Below are 20,765 nucleotides of genomic sequence, written 5' to 3' on the forward strand. Positions count from 1 at the left end.
CTATGGGTTGAGCTAAGAAATGGCAAGGGTAAAAGGACGCTAATGGCAGTTGTATACAGGCCTCCAAACAGCAGCCGGGACGTGGATTACAAATTACAGCAGGAGATAAAAAAGGCATGTCAGAGGGGCAATGTCATGATAATCATTGGGGAACTTAAGATGAAAATGAATTGGGAAAACCAGGCCAGTACTGGACCTTAAGAGAGAGAATTTATAGAATATCTAAGGGATGGCTTTTTAGAACAGCTTGTTGTTGAGCCCACTGGGGGATCGGCTGTGCTGAACTGGGTGTTGTGCAATGATCCAGAGGTGATAAGAGAGCTTAAGGTTAAGGAACCCTTAGGGGAAAGTGATCACAATATGATCAAGTTCACTTCGAAATTTGAGTAGGAGAAACTAAATTCCAATGTGTCGGTATTTCAGTGGAATAAAGGAAATTACAATGGCATGAGAGGGGAACTGGCCAAGGTTGACTGGAAAGGGACATTAGCAGGAAGGACAGCAGAGCAGCAATGGCTGGAGTTTCTGTGAAAAATGAGGGAAGTGCAACAGAGATATATTCCAAATAGGAAGAAATTCTCGAATGGAAGAAGGACACTACCGTGGCTGACAAGTGAAGTCAGAGCCAAAAAAATGCAAAAGAGGGCATACAAAGAAGCCAAAGCTAGTGGGAAGATAGAGGATTGGGAAGCTTTTAAAAACTTGCAGAAGGAAACTAAGAAGGTCATTAGGAAGGAAAAGATGAATTACGAAAGGAAGCTGGCAAATAATATCAAAGAAGATACTAAAAGCTTTCTTAAGTATACAATATAAAGGGTAAAAGAGTGTTGAGGGTAGATATAGGACCAGTACAAAATGACACTGGAGATATTGTAATGAGAGATGCATGGATGGCAGAGGAACTGAATGCATATTTTGCATCAGTCTTCACAGTGGAAGATGTCTGCAGTATACCAACCATTCGAGAGTGTCAGGGAAGTAGTGCAGTGAAAATTACAACTGAGAAGGTGCTCAGGAAGCTTAATGGTCTGAGGGTGGATAAATCTCCTGGACCTGATGGAATGTACCCTCGGGTTCTGAAGGAAGTAGCTGGAGAGATTGTGGAGGCATTAACAATGATCTTTCAAGAATCGATAGATTCTGGCATTGTACCGGATGACTGGAAAATTGCAAATGTTACTCTGCTATTTAAGAAGGGTAGGAGGCAGCAGAAAGGAAACCATAGACCTGTTAGCCTGACACCAGTGGATGGGAAGTTGCTGGAATTGATTGTTAGGGATGAGATTATGGAGTACCTGGAGGCACATCACAAGATAGGCCAAAGCCAGCATGGTTTCCTGAAAGGAAAATCCTGCTTGACTAGCCTACTGCAATTTTTTGAGGAAATTACAGGCAGGGTGGACAAAGGAGATGCAGTAGATGTGGTGTATTTGGATTTTCAGAAGGCCTTTGACAAGGTGCTGCACATGAGGCTGTTTAGCAAGATAACAGCCCATAGGATTATAGGAAAGTTAATAGCATGGGTTGAACATCGGCTGGTCGGCAGGAACCAGAGAGTGGGAATAAAGGGATTCTATTCTGGCTGGCTGCTGGTTACCAGTGGAATTCCACACGGGTCAATATTGGGACCGCTGCTTTATACGATGTATGTCAATAATTTGGACTATGAGATTAATGGATTTGTGGCTAAATTTGTCGATGATACAAAGATAGATGGAGGAGTGGGTAGTGTTGAGGAAACAGAGAGCCTGCAGAGAGACTTAGATAGTTTAGGGGAATGGGCAAAGAAGAGGCAAATGAAATACAATTTTGGAAAGTGTATAGTCATACACTTGTATGGAAGAAATAAACGGGCAGACTATTATTTAGATGGGAAGAGAATTCAAAATGCAGAGATGCAAAGGGACTTGGGAGTCCTTGTGCAGGATACCCTAAAGGTTAACCTTTTGGTTGAGTCGATGGTGCAGAAGGCAAATGCAATGTTGACATTCATTTCTAGAGGTATAGAATATAAGAGCAGGGTTGTGATGCTGAGGCTCTGTAAGACACTTGTGAGACCACACTTGGAGTATTGTGTGCAGTTTTGGGCTCCTTATTTTAGAAAGGATATACTGCTATTGGAGAGGTTTCAGAGAAGATTCACAAGAATGACTCCAGGAATGAAAGGATTACCTTATGAGGAAATGTTTGGCAGCTCTTGGGCTGTATTCCCTGGACTTCAGGAGAATGAGGGGTGATCTCATAGAAACATTCCAAATGTTAAAAGGGCTGAACAGATTAGATATGTTATTTCCCATGGTAGGGGAGTCTAGGACAAGAAGGCACGACTTCAGGATTGAAGGACGTCCATTTAGAACAGAGATGCAGAGAAATTTCTTTAGTCAGAGGGTGGTAAATATGTGGGATTTGTTGCCATGAGTGGCTGTTGAGGCCAAGTTATTGGATGCATTTAAGGCAGAGAAAGATAGGTTCTTGATTCACCAGGGCATCAAAGGGTATGGGGAGAAGACAGTGGAGTGGGGATGACTGGAAGAATTGGATCAGCCCATGATTGAATGGCAGAGCAGACTCGATGGGCCGAATGGCCTACTTCTGCTCCTGTACCTTATGGTCTTAAAGAAGAGAAGGCAGCAAAGGAAAAAGTGAAAGAGGAAGCAAAGACTTTCACCTTTTGAATTAAAACACTTTGGTTGCCCCTTTGGATACTAATGGGGTGATGACCTATCAAGGCACAGCAGTAGCAGCCAGACCAGTGGCAATGTGGCCAGCTCCGAGGCTCAGCAGGGAAGGGTCAAGACTGGCAGAGCGGTAGTGATAGGAGACTTGATAGTTAGGAGGACGGACAGGAGGTTCTGTGTCCTCAAAAGAGATGTCAGGATTGTCTCTTGCCTCCAGCTGCTATGATCTAGGATGTCTCAAGTCACTACAGAAGATTCTCAGGAGGATGGGTAAGCAGCCTCCCTTTTTAGTGTACATTGGCACTGATAATATATGTAGAAAGGGGAAAGAGATCCTGCCCAGTGAGTACAAGAAGACTGGGGAGAGGCTGAAGAGCAGGACCTCCAAGGTAGTAATCCCTGGATTAATCCCAGTGCCATGTGCTAGTCAGGGTAGATATAGATGAATGAATGGCTGAGAAAGTGTTGCAGGGGACAAGAGTTTCTGTGTACATACATCTATTGATGCTTCTGGACACATCTTCAGTGATGTTCCTGGAATCATCGGGTGTTTCGGGTCTTTCAACATCATACAACCTCCTCCAGGTGACCCAGCCGGGGCTGATCAGACCCCAGCTTGTGTCCAGATGGCTAGCTACTTATGACTCCATGGCTCCCCTCTTTTGAGCCACAGCCATCTTGAGGCCCTCTCTGCCGCATCGGTGGTACTGCGGATGGCTCTCCTCTTCCTCTTTACCTCGATGCCCAAAATGCTGAAGGCTCTAACTAAAGAACGGGCTACGAATCCCCTAGAACCAACCTCCACTGGGAGACACCTCGTTCTCCATCCAGCCTGCTGGCAGTTGCTGACCAGTCCTGCGTACTTGGAGAGCTTCCTTTCAAAGGCCTCCTCCAAGCTATCTTCCCATGGGTCTGTCAGCTCCAGCAGCACCACTTGCTTAGCAGTCTCAGACACTAGGACAATGTCTGGTCGCAGGGTGGTGGCTGTGATATAGTTGGGGAACTTCAGCTGCCCTTCGAGGTCCACCAACAGCTGCCAGTCCCTTGCAGAGGTCAGAATGCCTGCAGATGTTCTTTTGGCAGATATTGGCTGCTCCCCAGCTCTGACAAAGGCAATGGTCTGCTTGGAGGGTTGGGACCGCTTCGCCCACCCAACTCCTGCGCTGACGGCTTCAGTGATGGTCTTCAGGACCTGATCATGCCTCCACCTGTACCGTCCCTCACCAAGTGCCCTTGCACAGTCTCTGAGGATGCGCTCCAGGGTTCCTCGCTTGGAGCACAGTGGGCACACAGATGACTCTGCCTTGCCCCATGTGTGCAGGTTTGATGGGCTTGGAAGCACATCGTACACTGCCTGGATGAGAAATTGGATGCGGTGTGACTCGGCTTTCCAAAGATCAGTCCCAGTCACTTTCCTCTCAACCGCATTCTCCCATCTTGTCCAAGCTCCCTGTTGCTTCATTCCCACCGCCTTGCAGGCTCTCATCTCCTCCACTACTGCTCTCACCTCCTCCTGAACTAGACGACACCTTTCCTTCCCTCTGGTGTCCATTTGGGGAGTTGGAAAGGATCCTAGCCCAGCTCGGCCTCGTGTGACCACTCCCACCAGCCTCCTGTGACGCAGCCTCGCCTCTGCCTCCTGAACAGCTTCCTCTACCCTCCACTTCCTGCCAGTACTTACCTGGATCCCTGCTCTAGCCACCTTCGGGTCACTTGAGTCCCTATACTGTAGCACTTCTCTGGCTCTTGTTACCTTGAATTCTTCCTCCAAGGATTTGAAGGGCAGTTGCAGTTTGTTGTGGTGTCCATAGAGTGCGATGCTGCTCAGGCTCTTTGTCAGCCCCAGCCATCTCCTGAGGTGGTTGCTAACCCTCCTCTCTAAGGTTTCGACTGTCGAGATCGGAACTGCATAGACGAGGAGGGGCCACAGGATTCTGGGAAGAATGATTTCTGATCATTGGGATCTCTTGTGAGGAAGGTATGACCTATACAAAAAAGGACAGGTTACATCATCATTGTGGGCAGGTCTGCTGGAAATGTTGGGAAGGGTTTAAACTAATTTGTCAGGTGGTTGGGAACTGGAGTGATAGGGCTCAGGATGAGGCAGCTGGTATACAAGTCGGTACATTGATTCATTCGGCTGCGACGACGGACAGGCAGATGACAGGGCAGAACTGCAGTCATTGGAATGAGCTGGAGTGTAACATGGCGGAAATTCAAACAGGACAGTGATGGTGTTACATTTGCTGCACACGGTATTCAGAATAATGCAGATGATCTTGCATTTAGAGATTGGCAGGTAAGAAATTGTGGACATACCTGAGTCATGGCTGAGAGGAAGACCATGGGTGGAATTTAACATCCAAGGATACATGCTGCATTGAAAGGACTGGCAGGTAGGCAGAGGGTATGGGGTGGTTCTTTTGATAAAAAATTAAATCAATTCCTTAGCAAGAGGTGACATAGGATCAGAAGATGTAGAATCCTTGTGGGTAGAGTTAAAAACAGCAAGGGTATAAAGACCCCAGTGAGAGTTATATACAACAGTATATAACTCTGAATGGTAGTCAGGATGTGGGATACAAATTACAGAGGCAGATAGAAAAGTTATGTAATAAGGGCAATGTTATGATAGCCATGGAGGATTTCAATAGATCGGGAAAATCAGATTGATGCTGGATCTAAGAGAGAGAGAATTTGCAGAATACTTGTGAGATAGCTTTTTAGAACAGTTTGTGGCTGAGCCCACTCGGGAAAAGGCTATTCTGGATTGGGTGTTGCGTAATGAAACGGATTTGATTAGGAAGCTAAAGGTAAAGGAACCCTTAGGAGACAATGATCATAAAATGATAGAATTCATCCTGCAATCTGAGAGGGTGAAGATAAATTCAGATGTATCAGTATTACAGTGGAGTAAAGGCAGCTACAGAGGAATGAGAGAGGAGTTGGCCAAAATTGATTGGAAGGGGGACATTAGCAGGGATGATGGCAGACAGCAATGGCTGTAGTTTCTGAGGCAATTCAAAAGGTGCTGAATAGCTAAAGAAGTATTCTAAAGGGAGGATAAGAAAAGATGAAATATGAAGCCAATTATATAAAGGAGGATCCTGAAAGTTCTTTTTTTCAGATATATAAAGAGTAAAAGAGAAGTGAGAATGGATATTGCACTGCTGGAAAATGATGCAGAGAGGTTGTAATGGGGTCAAAGAAAGGACGGATTAACTTAATAAGTATATTGCGTCAGTCTTCATTGTGGAAGAAACTAGCAGTATACTAGAAATCCGAGTGTGTTGGGGCAGAAGTGAGTGTAGTTGCTATTACTAAAAAGAAGGTGCTTGGGAAGCTGTAAGGTCTGAGGGTAGATATGTTACCTGGACCAGATAGTCAACACTCCTGGGTTCTGAAAGAGGTGGCTGAAGAAATTGTGGAGGCATTAGTAATGATCTTTCAAGAATCACTAGATTCTGGAATGATTTCAGAGGACTGGAAAATTGCTCCACTCTTTAAGAAGGGAGAGAGACAGAAGAAAAATTATAGGCTTCAGTGTTTGGAAAGATGTTGGAGTCCATTATCAAGGATGAGTTTTCAGGGTACTTGGATGCATATGCTGAAGTCACATAGTTTTTTTTTAAGTGAAATCTTGCCTGACCAATCTGTCAAAATTCTTTGAGGGAATAACAGGTGGGACAGACAAAGAAGAGTCAGTGGATGTTGTTTATTTGGATTTTCAGAAGGCCTTTGACAAGGTGCCACACATGAGGCTGCTTATCAAGATAAGAGCCTATGGTTTTACAGAAAAGACACCAGCATGGAAAGATGATTGGCCGACTGGCAGGAGACAAAGAGTGGGAAGAAAGGGGGCCTTTTCTGGTTGGCTGACGGTGACTACTGGTGTTCCACAGGATTCAGTATTGGGACCTTTTTTTCACATTATATGTCAATGATTTGTATGATGGAATTGATGGCTTTGTGGACAAGTTTGCAGACAACACAAAGATAGGTGATAGGGCAGGTAGTATTAAGGAAGCAGGGAGTTGGCAGAGTAACGGACAGATTGGGAGAATGGGCAAAGTGGCAGATGGAATATAGTGTAGAGAAATCTATCATCATGCACTTTGGTGCAAGGAATAAAGGCACTGACTATTTTCTAATCACCATTTTCTAAAGAGGAAGAAAATTCAAAAATCAGAGGTACAGAGGGACTTGGCAGCCCTTGTACAGAATTCCCTAAAGGTTAACTTGCAGGTTCAGTCGATGATAAGGAAGGCAATGTCAGGATGCTGGAGAAGGGATCCAATCACAGATTCATACTGTGCACACAGTGATATTAATTGAGTAACAAATCCCGAGGTGCAAACAAAGTCAGCGTCAAAGTGACAGACAGACCAATCTCAGGAAAATTCACCGGTACAATCTGGCAACAAAGGTGAAAACACAGGACTAAAATACACTGAGCAATAAACAGAGAGGCAGATGATAGGTGGAGCACAATGAGACAGAAGTGGCAGCAAAACAGGTAATAATGAGAAACAGGTGAGAGTCAGAGTACTCAGTAATACAGGGGCTGGAATAGAGCAGGAGCAGGGACAGAAGCACATGGCAATACAAAACCAACGACTGACGGCTAGGGGAAAACACACAAAAAGACAAAGTTCAACTGGAGGCACTGACAGGCAAAAGCAACGTAAGCATTTGTTTTGAGAGGACTAGGATATAAGAGCAAGCTTGTAATGCTGAGGCTTTATAAAGCATTGATCAGACCACACTTGGAGTATTGTGAGCAGTTTTGGACCCCTATCTAAGAAAAGATGTGATGGCATTGGAGAGGGTCCAAAGGAAGTTCACAAGTATGATTCCAATAGTGAAATCTTTAACTTATGAGGAGTGATTGATGGCTCTGGGTCTTCACCACTGAAGTTTAGAAGAATGAACAGAGATCTCATTGAAATCTATTCTATATTGAAAGGCCTGGATAGAGTGGATGTGAAGAGGATGTTTCCTGTAATGGGAGAGTCTAGGACCAGAGGGTACAACTCAGAATAGAGGGATATCCATTTAGAACAGAAATGAGAAGAAATTTCCTTAGCCAGAGGATGGTGGATCTGTGGAATTCACTGCCATGTATGTCTGTGAAGGCCAAGTCATTGAGTATATTTAAAGCAGAGTTTGTTAGGTTCTTGATTAGACAGAGTATCAGTTTATGGAGAGAAGGCAGGAGAACGTGGTAGAGAGAGATAACAAATCAGACATGATGGAATGGCATAGCAGGCTCAATGGGCCAAATGCCCTAATGCTGCTCCTATGTTTATGGTCTTATGGTCTACAGCTGTCCCCCGCTTTTCCAACATTTGCTTTATGAAACCTCACTGTTACGAAAGACCTACATTAGTACCCTGTTTTCACTAACAGGTGTTTTCACTGTTATGAAAAAAGCAGCGCGCGAAAAAAATCAGCGCGTGATAAAAGGCAGTGTGCGCCCGGAGCAGCCACTCTCCCCCGGATTTGGAACTCCATTGTCGCTGGCATTGCTTAAACACATGCCTGTGAGCAGCCGTTTGCAAGATGAGTTATATTGTACCGGAAAAGCCTGAAAGAGCTCGTAAGGGTGTTATACTTAGCGTAAAGCTAGACATAATTAAGTGTTTTGATCGTGGTGAACGAAGTAAGGACTAAGTGAGTTTGGCTTGTGGAAGCTGACGAAGATGATGTTGAAGAGGTTTTGGCATCCCATGACCAAGAACTGATAAATGAAGAGTTGATGCAATTGGAAGAGGAAAGGATAATAATCGAAACCGAATGAGTAATGATAAATTACGACTTTAATTTTGAAAGGGTATTTCGGTTTAGGGGATACTTGCAGGATGATTTGAGTGCTTACAAAGAAGTGTATGATAGAAAAATGCGCGAGGCTCAGCAGTCAAGCAAGCCTTCCACATCAGCCACAGCAGACGACGAACCTCACCCTTCGACATCGAGGCAGGCAGACATAGAAGAAGATGAGCTGCCTGCTCTAATGGAAACAGACGATGAGATGACACCCCAGTGTCCCACCACCCCAACACCCCGGCCGCAGACAGATACCGATTCGCGGAGAATGCAGCAGTAGCCGGGAGACACACAGCACATCTTTAAGAAAAAAGCAGAAATAAACATGCTAATTAATTAGGTACTGCCCGGCACGTAATTGTCGGCCCAGATCAGAGGTGATGCAATCGAAACTGATCTGGGCCGACAATTACGTGGCGGGCGGCACCTAATTAATTAGCATGTTTATTTCAGCTTTTTTCTTAAAGATGTGCTGTGTGCCTCCCGGCTACCACTGCATGCTTCGCGGATCGATATCGGTTCGCTACCTGGAGGGTGGGGGCCACTGCACCACCCAATCTCCAATGACTCAATCTAACACACCACCATCAGTGTGCTCCGTGCTTTTCCAATTCCGGTAAGTGATACTACACTGTACATACATTATTTCTACTTTATATCGGCTGTGTATTTTTACGTGTTATTTGGTATGATTTGGCAGCTTCATAGCTTAAAGGTTGCTGGAGAGCGTTGCGCCGTGTTTTTGACGACGGCGCTTGCGTGAGATTTTCGCTACAGAGAACAGTTCAGGCAATGATTGTGGAAAAGTATTTCTACTTTATATAGGCTGTGTATTTATCATATCATTCCTGCTTTTACTATATGTTACTGTTATTTTAGGTTTTATGTGTTATTTGGCATGATTTGGTAGGTTATTTTTGGGTCTGCGAACGCTCACAAAATTTTCCCATATAAATAAATGGTAATTGCTTCTTCGCTTTACAACATTCCGGCTTATGAACCGTTTCATAGGAACGCTCTAGCTTCGGATGGCGGGGGAAACCTGTACCTGGTAATGTTTAAGTTCAATTAAATCACAATATAATACTTTAAAATGTGGTCAGGCTGAGGCCTAGCAGTTCATCTCCTTGTTTACCCACTGTCCACAGAGGACATTTTTTCCAAAGAGATATCCCATCAGTCTGCACTGGAAGCAAACCTAAGTCTGTGTGAACAGACAGCAGTCTACCCAGTCCAATTTCTCACAATGATTTCTTTCAAAAATACTCCCAACTTTTGCATGGCAGCATAAAGGAATGAACTTTAAGGGGTAATGGAGTTTAAAGACAACAATAGGATGGAAGGTTTCAAATGCTTGGGCGGAGTCTTTAAGTTTCTGTTCCATGGCAAAAATAGTTAATGCCACACAAAAGCACGTAACTCCGAATAAATATTGCAATATTAACAAGAACAAATAATCAGTGCACGTTGGATTCTTTATAGAAATCAAATCATCAATTCAAATTCTGAAGAAGGATCTATTACCTGAAATATTAAGTCCTATTCTCTTTCCTGACCTAATGAATGCTTCTGGCATTTTCTGGATTTATTTCAGATTTCCGGCATCTGCAGTTTGTTGATTTTCAGTCATTTGTTTGTGTTCAGTAATGCTTAAACGTGTTCTATTGTCATCTTATCGCATTGTAATCTGTCTCCAAAATTCAATACACAAACTTAGTTCAGCAGTACCAAGCAGGAGTGTATTTCTACAGGCAGCTTTCTAAATACCAGAAGACTCAAGGGTGTGGGTTTGGGCGTGCTCTGCCAAGTTTCTGTATAAAAGCTTACCTTTGAATTCCTTTTATGGAAACATGTAATTTCCCTCTCTCCTTTCCCAACCACTTCTACTTCAGGCTTGAACTACAAGGCCTGAAGTGGCCCCTGATAACAAAAGCACAGAGACCAGCACAATCTAAAACCAGTCACAAGCATCCTGGGAAAATGGCTCAATGCACTTGAGATTCTCCAAAACACCAAATCTATTTCATCAAAAGACTCCTAAAAAGAACAGGAAGGCATGTGACTTTCAAGCAACTATATCAGTGAAGCTTGGGAAAGCTATTGCAAAAACAAAAGAAATGAGAGCAAACACTGCAGAATGTCAGAAAACTATTAGTCACGCTTGTAAGCTTCTAGGAATTAACTTTTAATCAAGCTTCAATCTTTTACAATAGAGTAATTTTGTTAACTATGATTTGTCAATAATTAACTGACATTACTTGTAAGTATTTCCATATTTTACATATTTTGAAATTCAATGGATCCTTCTTTCTCCCACATTCACCTCAGGCTGAGAAGAATCAAAATCAGGTTTAATATCACTGGCATCTGTCACGAAATCTGTTGTTTGCAGCAGTAGTTCATTACAGTACATAATAATTTTAAAAACTATAAACTAGAATGAGAAATATATATTAAAAATTAAATTAAATCAGTAGTGCAAAAGAAGAACCAAAAAAAAAGTACTGAGGTTGTGTTCATGGGTTAATTGTCCATTCAGAAATCTAACAGTGGAAGGGAAGAAGCTGTTCCTGAGATGTTAAGTGTGTGTCTTCAGGGTCCTGGAACTCCTCCTTGAGAAGAGGTTATGTCCTAGGCAGTTTGGGTCCTTAATGATGGATGCTGCCTTTTTGAGGCATCGCTTTTTGAAGGTGTCCTCAATGCTGGTGCCCATGATGGATCTGGCTAAGTTTACAACTTCCTGCTTTTTTTCCAATCCTGTGCAGTGGCCCCTCCAAACCAGACGGTGATGCAACCAGTTAGAATGCTCTCCACAGTGCATCTGTACAAGGTCGTGAGAGTCTTTAGTGACATGCTATGGATGACTAACTTTCTAGTTTTGTGGGTTCTGAGATCAATGTGGACCAACAGACTCTTCCATAAGTAGTATTCAATGCAGTGAATGACCTGTCAGCAATTTGGAATGAGGCAAGCGCATTCTTGTGGCAATTTACTTCATATACAGACCACCCTCTGGGTGAAAAAGTTGCCCCTGGGGTTCCTATTACATCTCTTCTCTCTCATCTTAAACCTACAGCGATTTTTTTTTCTGTTATAGATAAATCTGTTGTTACCATAAATTCATCCATCTCCTTTTTTGAAGATGTTCAAGGTTATCAATAGCATGTATTCCTCTTTTCAGATGTGGGAAACGAGGCTTTGACAGTCCTTCAACTAGTTTTAGATCACAATTGGGAATACTGGCAAGATGGCATCAGAGAGTGACAACTTTTTTGTGTGCAGCTCCAAAGGGAATCATCGAGTATTCCCATTTAGAATCTGCAGCCACAGATTCTGTAAGTAAATTGTTTTAAAGCATTTAATAAAAACAAGCCATTTTCCGAACCAGCAGTCTCAGGACTGCAGACCACCCAGGGAGTGAGTGCAGCATCTGGAGGCTCAGAGAACATCTCTATTGTCTCAGGAAACATGGCTGCCAGGACGGGTTGCAGGTTAAAGTGCAGGGCCCTAAGGCCACTACTCCAACCACACCCCCCTCCCCTCACCTTCCCACAACATCCTCCTGGCTAACATTCAGTCTCTAAAAAATAAAATTAAGGACCTCACAGCAAGACTGCAGTAGCAGAGAGACATCAGGGATTGTTGGGTACTCTGCTTCACAGAGACGTGGCTCACCCCCAGCTCTCCAGCCCAAAGGCTGCACCTTCCACCATGTAGACTGGACAGCAGTATAAGGTAAAGACAGAATGGAACTGGTTGCTTCATGATTAACTCATCGTGGTGCACAGACATGGCAGTTCGGTCTCATTCTTGCTCCCAAAGCCTGGAAGTGTCAAGTGTCATCCATTCTATCCACTAAAGGAGTTCTCTGTCATCCCCCTGCTTACAGTGTACATTTCACCACTGACAAATGTCAAGCTGGCATTGGAGGAGCTGAGCAACATGATCAGTGGTCACGAGACAGCAGCTGGTCCAGGTTAATGAAGACTCCAACAGAGCAGTCTGCAACCAGAGGAGTTAACATACTCAATCACTGTTATACCACCATCAAGAAGGCTTACCGTGCAATTCTATGTGTGCACTTTGGCAAGTCTGATCAACTGGCTGTATTGACTGTACTGGTAGAGACAGAGGACCACAAAGGTAGAATCAAGTGAGGCAGTGCCTGTGACTGCATTGAACCAGTAGACTGGACTATATTCAGGGATTCATCTTTGGATCTGAATGAATATGCCACAGTCATCACCAAATTCATCACGTTCAGTATGAATGAGTATGTGCCTTCAGGAACATACCCAACACAGAAACTATGGATGAACCAGATTTGCAGTCTGCTTAGGGCAAGATCTGTGGCGTTCAAGACCAGTGATTCAGTACCCTGCAAGAAGTCCAACCTACAGAAGACTATTGTAAGATCGAAAAGGCAATGCCATGCAAAGTTAGAGACATAGCCAGATGCATAGCAGCTGTGATAAGGTTTGCATATGCTATTACTTCCTATAAAATGAAACTTCATAACTTTACTGATAGTGATGCTTCACTCCTTAATAAGCTCAATGCCTTTTATGCATGCTTTAAAAGGGGGAGTAAAACTATAATCTGTATGAGCCCCCACAGCATCTGGCAACCCTGTGACTTCTGTCTTGGACACTAATTCATAATTTCTCTCTTGCACTATTTATTTATGTGACTTATAGTGACTTTTATATCTTGCACTTTATTGCTGTCACAAACAAATTTCACAACATACAGTATATTAGTAATAATAACCCTGATTCTGGCTCTAAATCTGCTCCAAATTCTAAATTCTAAGTCTGTCCCCCTGATTTACGATTGAAGTAACAGCTTCATTGCTCAATCATGGCAGAAGCAGGCCTTCATGGCATTGGAAGGTGAGGCAACCTACCTGAATAGGTCCCAGTAGGAATAGGTCATTCAGGTCATAGAATCTGGCACTGGGACTACCTCAGTGAGGACCTCTTTATATTAACTGTTTGCATTGCTTTTCCTCAGAGCCACAATTGCCTAACCCCAGTTGCACGTCCACTCTGCCTCAGCTCATCACGTGCCCAATCCTACTCACCGCTTGCCTGACTTCCAGTGAATCTACCACAGGCCTGCCACATATGCTTACCTCCATGAGTGACCTTCCTAGCAGAGCACTGGGCCTCGTGTTCGACTAAACCATGAAGTAGCTAGTGCTCTGCACCATTACCTATCGATACAGTCAACATCAGTGACCAGAATTTCCAAATATAGCTTGAGTCTACAAATTCTTACAAACTTCCTCAAGTTAACATCTTATAAATATAGTGAGTGGATAATTACTATGAACTGGTAATAGTTACTGAACTAGCATCCAGTTGTTAAAGTATAGAGCTTTCAACCAAGGTTCAAATTCCTCCAGGTCAGTTGGAAACACACTAAACTAGTAAATAAATCTGAAATGAAAAGCTAATATCAGTATTGGTGACCCCAGAATTATCAAAACTCTTTAGAAAAGCCCTCCTGATTCACTAGACTCCTTCAGGTCAGGAAATCTAACCTAGGCTAAGCTGTAGGTAATCTCAGACTCACAGGAGTCTGGTTGATTCATAGCTGCCCTCAGATTCATGCCCTCAAGAAATACCTAGTTCAAAGGTGATTGGGGCAAGATAACAGAAGTGGTCTTGCCAGCAACAGCCTTAACCTGTGAATGAATAAACAGAAAAGAAATGCAAAAACAAATCATGAAAGTGTGCTTTGCAATAGTGCAGTGCACAATTACAACGGTGCTTGAAGCTAATTCTAAACTAGAAGTCCCAGTTTAGTCACCAGAAGCTCACGAATCATGCCTTTAATCTTGCAATTCACCGAGCATCAGGACACAAAGGGTTAATTGTCATTTTAAATTATCTTATGAAAACAGCCCATCACCGAACTCCTGTGCTGACTTAGATAGGGTTGGGGTGCATTGGTTCCCTTTCATTTCTGAAATCCAAACCACTATTTGTCCACACCTGATAAAAATGGAGATCGCTTTTTATGATATCTTGAGACAAACTGAACCCGTCTGGGGAAGGAGCTTGATTGTAACGTGATAACCCGAGAAGCAAGGAGTTTTGGTGTTGTTAAAGATTTGCTGGAAGTGAGAACTTGTTTTCGACAAGGTACATGAATAGTTGAAGTCAAACAGCAAGTGCTTTGTCAGAGGTACCCTGCCTGGGTCAGGATTCTGTTAACCACAAATAAAACTTGCTTTCTGCTGCAACCCATTCAATATAACCAGCACCCAATTTAACCGAGCCAAGGGAAGGAACTGAACAAAATTATTTATTTAAAGTGAACATCTTAAATAGTTAATAATGTTTGTACTTGATGACAAGGAATCCATTGAGCTGGGAATTCTGAGGAACAGCAATATTTAAATATTCTGTTTGGTCCCAAGTCGCACAATCTCAACTCGGAAAACCTTCTGGCAGATCGCCACAACAGGCAACTAAAATAGTATCAAATCAAGGATTGCTTAGGTTCCACCCCTGCTTTTCCTTCCCACTACTTCCTCAGAAGGTGGGGGCAAGGGAACATCCTAAGCAGCCACTCTCACAACACGCTGGAGGAACTCAGCAGGTCAGGCAGCATCCGTGGAAAAGATCGGTCAACGTTTTCCACAGATGCTGCCAGACCTGTTGAGTTCCTCCAGCGTGTTGTGAGTGTTGCTTTGACCCTAGCGTCTGCAGATTATTTTGTGTTTACGATCCTAAGCAGCCAACCTCTCAGCTCACTGTGTAGGTCAGGGAATTACTTTTACCTTGAAGGGGCCTCGGTGTAGCTCCCCTCAGCTGAGGTCTAAGGCCATAGGGAGAGAGATTGATCCTGGACTAGATGACAAACCCCCAATTCAAATGGATAAACTGTGGAGGATACGTCTGAAACCTCTCAGATCATCCAGTCCAACCACCATGGAAGAGAAGATGCAGAGGATGGTGCCTGGGATGGAATGATTCAGTTATGAGGAGAAACTGGAAAGGGATCCATGATGACTTGACCGGAATTGGTTTGCCAATAGAAGAATGGAGGTCTGTGACCAGTGGAGTTCTGCACAGATCAGTTATGGGCCACTGTCTTTTGTGACATATATAAATTACTTGGATGAAAATGTAGCTCAGTGGGTTAGTGAGTTTGCAAACAACACAAAGCTCAGTGGAGCTGTGGACAGTGTAAGGAGCTGTCAAAGGATACATTGGGGTACAGATCAATTACAGGTATGGGAGGCAAAATGGCAGATGGATCCAGGCAAGCGTGAGTTATTCTCACTTGGGATATTTAGTATAAAGGGACCCTCAACAGCACTCTTGTACAGAGGGCTCTGTGGTCTAAGTCCACAACCCACAGGAAGAGGCCACAGACGTAGATAGGGTGGTAAGGAAGGCATACTGCACGTTTGATTTCATTGGTTGAAGCACTGAATATAAGAGTCAAGAAATCATGTGGCAGCTGTACAAAACTTTGGTTAGGCCACACTTCGGAGCATTGTGTGCAATTCTGGTCACCTCATTACAGGAAGATTGTGGAGGCTTCGGAAAGATTGAAGAGCTTTAAGTCTATAGGACATAGAAGCAGAATTAGTTCATTTAGCTCATCGAGTCTGCTCTGCCATTCCATCATGGCTGACATTTATCCCTCTCAACCCCATTCTTCCGCTTTCTCCACATAACCTTTGACCCCTTTTTAATCAAGAACCTATCGACCTCCACCTTAAATCTACCTGGCCTCTACAGCCATCTGTGGCAATGAATTCCACAGATTCACCACCCACTGACTAAAGACATTCCTGCTCATCTCTGCTCTAAAGGGACTACTCTACCTAGGCTTTTAAATATTCAATAGGTTTAATGAGATCCCCCCTCATTCTTCTGAACTCCAGCAAGTACAGGCTCAGAGCCAACAAACACGCCTCGTATGTTAACCCTTTCATTCCCATGATCATTCTTGTGAACTTCCTCTGGACCGTCTCCAATCCCAACATACCCTTCCTTCGGCAGAGGGCCCAAACTACTCACTATACTCCATGTGTGGTTAGACCAATGTCTTACAAAGCCTCAGTTTACCAGGATGCTGTATACATTCGAGGGTATGAGCTACAAGGTCTTGGATGGTTTTCTCTGGAGCACTGGAAGCTGAGGGGAGTCCTAACATAATTTTATGAAATTATGAAAGACATAGACAGGGTAGACAGACAGATACTTTTCCCCAGGGTATACATGTCTTGTACTAGAGGATGTGCATTCAGGGTGAGAGGGGTAAAGTTTGAAAGGGCCATGCAGGGGAAGTTTATTTTTACACTGTAAGTGCTAGGTGCTGGGGACGGCTGCTGAGGTAATAATGGAATTAGATATGACAGTGGTGTTTAAGATGCTCTTAGGTAGACACATGTATAGGCAGGGAATGAGGGATCACGGGCAGGAAGAAGATATTTAGATTAATTCAGCATTGTGTTCAGTTCAGTCACTGTGGGTCAAAGACCCTCTTCCTGGGCTGTACTGTCAGATGTTCTCTGGTCAGCATGGAAATGTGGGCAGAAGCTCTCATTTCTGTCCTTTTTGGTTCCATGACTCTCTGAGCTCATGCTTTCGAGGAAGGTAATCTTTACTGCAACCTGCCATGAGTTTTATTGTCAGCTGTAGACTGGTTTTAAAAAGATTTGGAGAATGCTATAGTGACAGGTTCCTCACAAACTCCTCACTTTATTCAGCCTGGGCCTCTTTTGCACCAAATTGCAACAGGAGGAGAGGCAACGCTGAGCTGAGAAGTGTTCAGGCACAAGAAAAAGGACGGGTGGATGGTATCTTGTTCACCTAAAAGTGTAGAAGTGGATTCAAGGGTACCTCCAGTACCTGATATAGCAATCAGTATGGACCTTTACCTCTGCTGAGTTTCTGAGGCCTGAGACCTCAACACAGTATTTAAATACTGCAGTTCATCAGCTTTTCCTGTTCCATTCCCAATCTTTTCATCCCTTCTTTATTTCGCTTACTTCCCTTCCTTTTCACCCATTTCAGCCTTTTCCATTCCCAAGTCACTTGGTTGAGTGAATTTGAACAGACCTGCTCTAAACGTATCTCGTATTCTTCCAGAACCTTCTTGCCACGGAAATACTTGGACCTGGAAAGAGAAATGAGAAGGAAGTCAAATGCTGAGATTGCTATCTGACGTGTAACAATTCAAGTCAACGGTGGCGGAGATTGCAATTAACTTTACTCCAGCTATGCGTTCCCTCCTAGTCAGGAAATAATAACAACAACATGAATGATTACTTTAGCAGCAAGTGAGCTGAGATGGAGGCAGAGATTTTGTGTAGAAATCTACAGAAGCCTTTCACTAATGACCAGAATATCTTTATGTAAATATAGTTGCAGAAACAATGTAGCATCATTTCCCACAAAGTGGCACATACTAGCTCAGAAAATGTACAGGCTCTTTTGTTTCTGTTAGTCTTGAATACTTTTCCTTTATTTTTCTTTACCTTTCCTTTTTGGAGAGCGGTAGGTGGCATTTTTTAAATTTTTCACTGTTCTATTCCCAAACATTTCCACCCTTCCACATTCTGTTTGTGTTCTCTATTTCCTACACTCTAGTTCCTCCCTTTCCCCCATCTATTTTTTGCTTGACATGCACATTGTCTCCTTGTCCACAGCTATTTCCTGTCTTATCCCTCCTCTTACTCCCTCTTCCAACAATATTCACCCTCCGACTGTCTCACCTTTCAGAGAAGCTGAAATGTATGTACTTATCGGTACAGTACATGAACCTTACATAATCAATGCAGACCATGTTTCCTGTGGATTCCACCAAAATCAGTGGAAAAAACAGGTTTGCATCTCTGAAATTTTTCATCTAGTGTTTCCACAAACAGCTTTGAAATACACAGATCAGTAATCACTTAATCCCAAGGAAAATCAGTTAGCAAAGGCAAAACAAGATGAAAGTCTGGAATAAGAACTAGATATGCCGAACAGGGTCAGACAGCACCTGTGGAGGGAGAAACCCTCGGTGAGACTTGATGTAGACTGGAGGACCACTTTGACAAGCACCTTCACTTCAACTACAACAAGCATGATTTCCTAGTGGCCAACCATTTTAATTCCAATCACCATTCTGATATGTCAGTCCTTGGCCTCCTCTTCTGCAATGATGAGGCTACTTTCAGGCTGGATGAGCAAGACCTCATATTCCATCTGGGTACCCTTCAGTCTGATGGCATGAACATTGATTTCTCTGCCATGCCTCCTCCATCTTCCCTCTTCCAATCCTCACTCTGGCTTCCCTCTTACCTCTTCTCCTCACCTACCTATCACCTCTCCCTAATGCCCCTCTTCCCTCCCTTTCCCTCATGATCCAGTCTACCCTCTTATCAAATTCCATCTTCTTCAGCCCTTTGCCTTTCCACTCACCAGCTCCCGGCTTCTCACTTCATTCCCGCCTCCCACACGACCCCTGGCTTCACCTATCACCTTCGAGCTCACATTCCTTCCCTTCCATCTTACCCTCCTTATTCTGGTATCTTCCCCCTTCCTTTCCAGTACTGCTGAAGGTTCTCAGCCTGAAACGTGCGCTGTTTATTCCCTTCCATAGACGCTGCCTGACCTGCTGAGTTCCTCCAGCACTTTTGTGTGTTGTTCTAGATTTCCAGCATCTGCAGAATCCCTTGTGTTTCTAAGAGAGTACAGAATAAAGTGTTACGGTTATAAGGAAGGTGCAGTGCAGGTAGACGATGAAGTGTAAGGACATAATGGGGTAGACCGTGCAGTCAAGTGTTCATCTTAATTTACTAGGGTAAGATTATAGAGCTCATCTTATAACAGTGGTACAGAAGCTGCCCTTGAGAGTGATGGTATGTGCTTTCGGGTGCTTGTATCTTCTGCTCATTTGAAGTGTGGAGGAGAGAGAATGTTTGGGATGGGTGGAGTCTTTGATTATCCTGGCTGCTTCAATGAGACAGTGAAAGGGTGTAGACAAACTTCATGGAGGAGTGTTGGTTTCTATGATGGGCTGACCAGCATCTACAACCTTTCCAGAAGTGGCTGCGTGACCTTGGCTTCACTAGAAGAGAGATCAAGTCAACCAGCAGGGCTGTAGCTGAGGCAGCAGAGACAGGATCAGCATGGGTGTGGACCAAGTACGTCCAGAGGGGCAGATAGCTGGATAGTGTATACATCTTTTGCAAACCCTTCAGTAGTTGCATAGACACCTGAAGAGTAGACTATCTGTTGGATGGAAGCGACCAACAACTCTGACAGAGGAAGCTGCCAAGTTTTTAAGCTCACCAGTGGGAGGTGGTGCTTTAGCACTGCTGGCCTACCACCTCGAGGGAGTCTTGATCATAAGCGGGCCGAAACTTCTGAAGACAGGTGGCAGATCAACTGATGATCCCACTGGTGATAGCACAGGACAGTTAACATCTTAGTCCACATGTATTGTCAATTCTAATTTGGTCATGAACAGTAGCCATACTAATCCATAATGCATCCAGATAGAATGCGTTCTATGGTACATCATTAAGAAGGGTCTGAGAGGACGCAAATCAGAATCTTAAGTAGAGGCACCAGTGAATTTTCTGAGCATGGCATAAACATGTTTGGATGAGGACAGACTATTGGTCATGTTCACTCCTAAGAACTTGAAGCTCTCAACCCCCTCAACTTCACCACTGATGATGTAGACAGGAGCAAGTGCATCACTCCCTTCCTTAAGTTAATGACCAGCTCTTTGTCTTGCTGACATCGAGGGAAAGATTTTTGTCATGACACTGTGTATCTACCTCCTTCCTGAACTCTGATTCATCATTATTTGAGATTTGGCCCACCACAGTGTTACCATCTTCCAACTTGTAGATGGGATTAGAGCAGAATCTGCCTGCAGAGTTATGACTGTATGGGGAATAGAGTGGGAGGCAGAGTATGCAGCCTTATGGGAATAAATGGTGTGGAGAATAATTGTGGTTTAAGTGTTGCTGTCAGTTTTTACTGATTGTGGTCTGTTGATTTAGAAAGTCAATGACCCATTTGTAAATGGAGGTGCTGAGACTCGGCTCTGGGAGTTTGGAAATGAATTTGCTTGAAATAATAGTACTGAAGTCAGGGCAGTAATCAATAAACAATAGCCCAACATAGGTGTATTTATTGTTCAAATGCTTTCGAGTGTAGGGCCGGGGAGATGGTGCCTTTTCCACAGTCTGGGAACACTGGTATTGAGGTTAATTGTGGCAGAAGTTTTGCTGTT

The 20,765-nt window shown here is 43.7% G+C and overlaps 1 protein-coding gene across 4 annotated transcripts in view; it reads right to left on the reverse strand.

Moving 5' to 3' along the window:
• The window catches only part of LOC140202624 (synapsin-3-like), a 344,209-nt gene that overhangs the window by 224,350 nt on the left and 99,094 nt on the right, over positions 1 to 20,765 (reverse strand). For all 4 annotated transcript variants that reach the window (XM_072267691.1, XM_072267692.1, XM_072267693.1 and 1 more), the window contains exon 3: positions 17,591 to 17,648. In XM_072267691.1, coding sequence (XP_072123792.1) covers positions 17,591 to 17,648 — 58 coding nt within the window. The remainder of the gene's footprint in view (positions 1 to 17,590; positions 17,649 to 20,765) is intronic.

Source organism: Mobula birostris, chromosome 9 (genome assembly GCF_030028105.1).
Source record: "Mobula birostris isolate sMobBir1 chromosome 9, sMobBir1.hap1, whole genome shotgun sequence".
Taxonomy (NCBI): Eukaryota; Metazoa; Chordata; class Chondrichthyes; order Myliobatiformes; family Myliobatidae; genus Mobula; species Mobula birostris.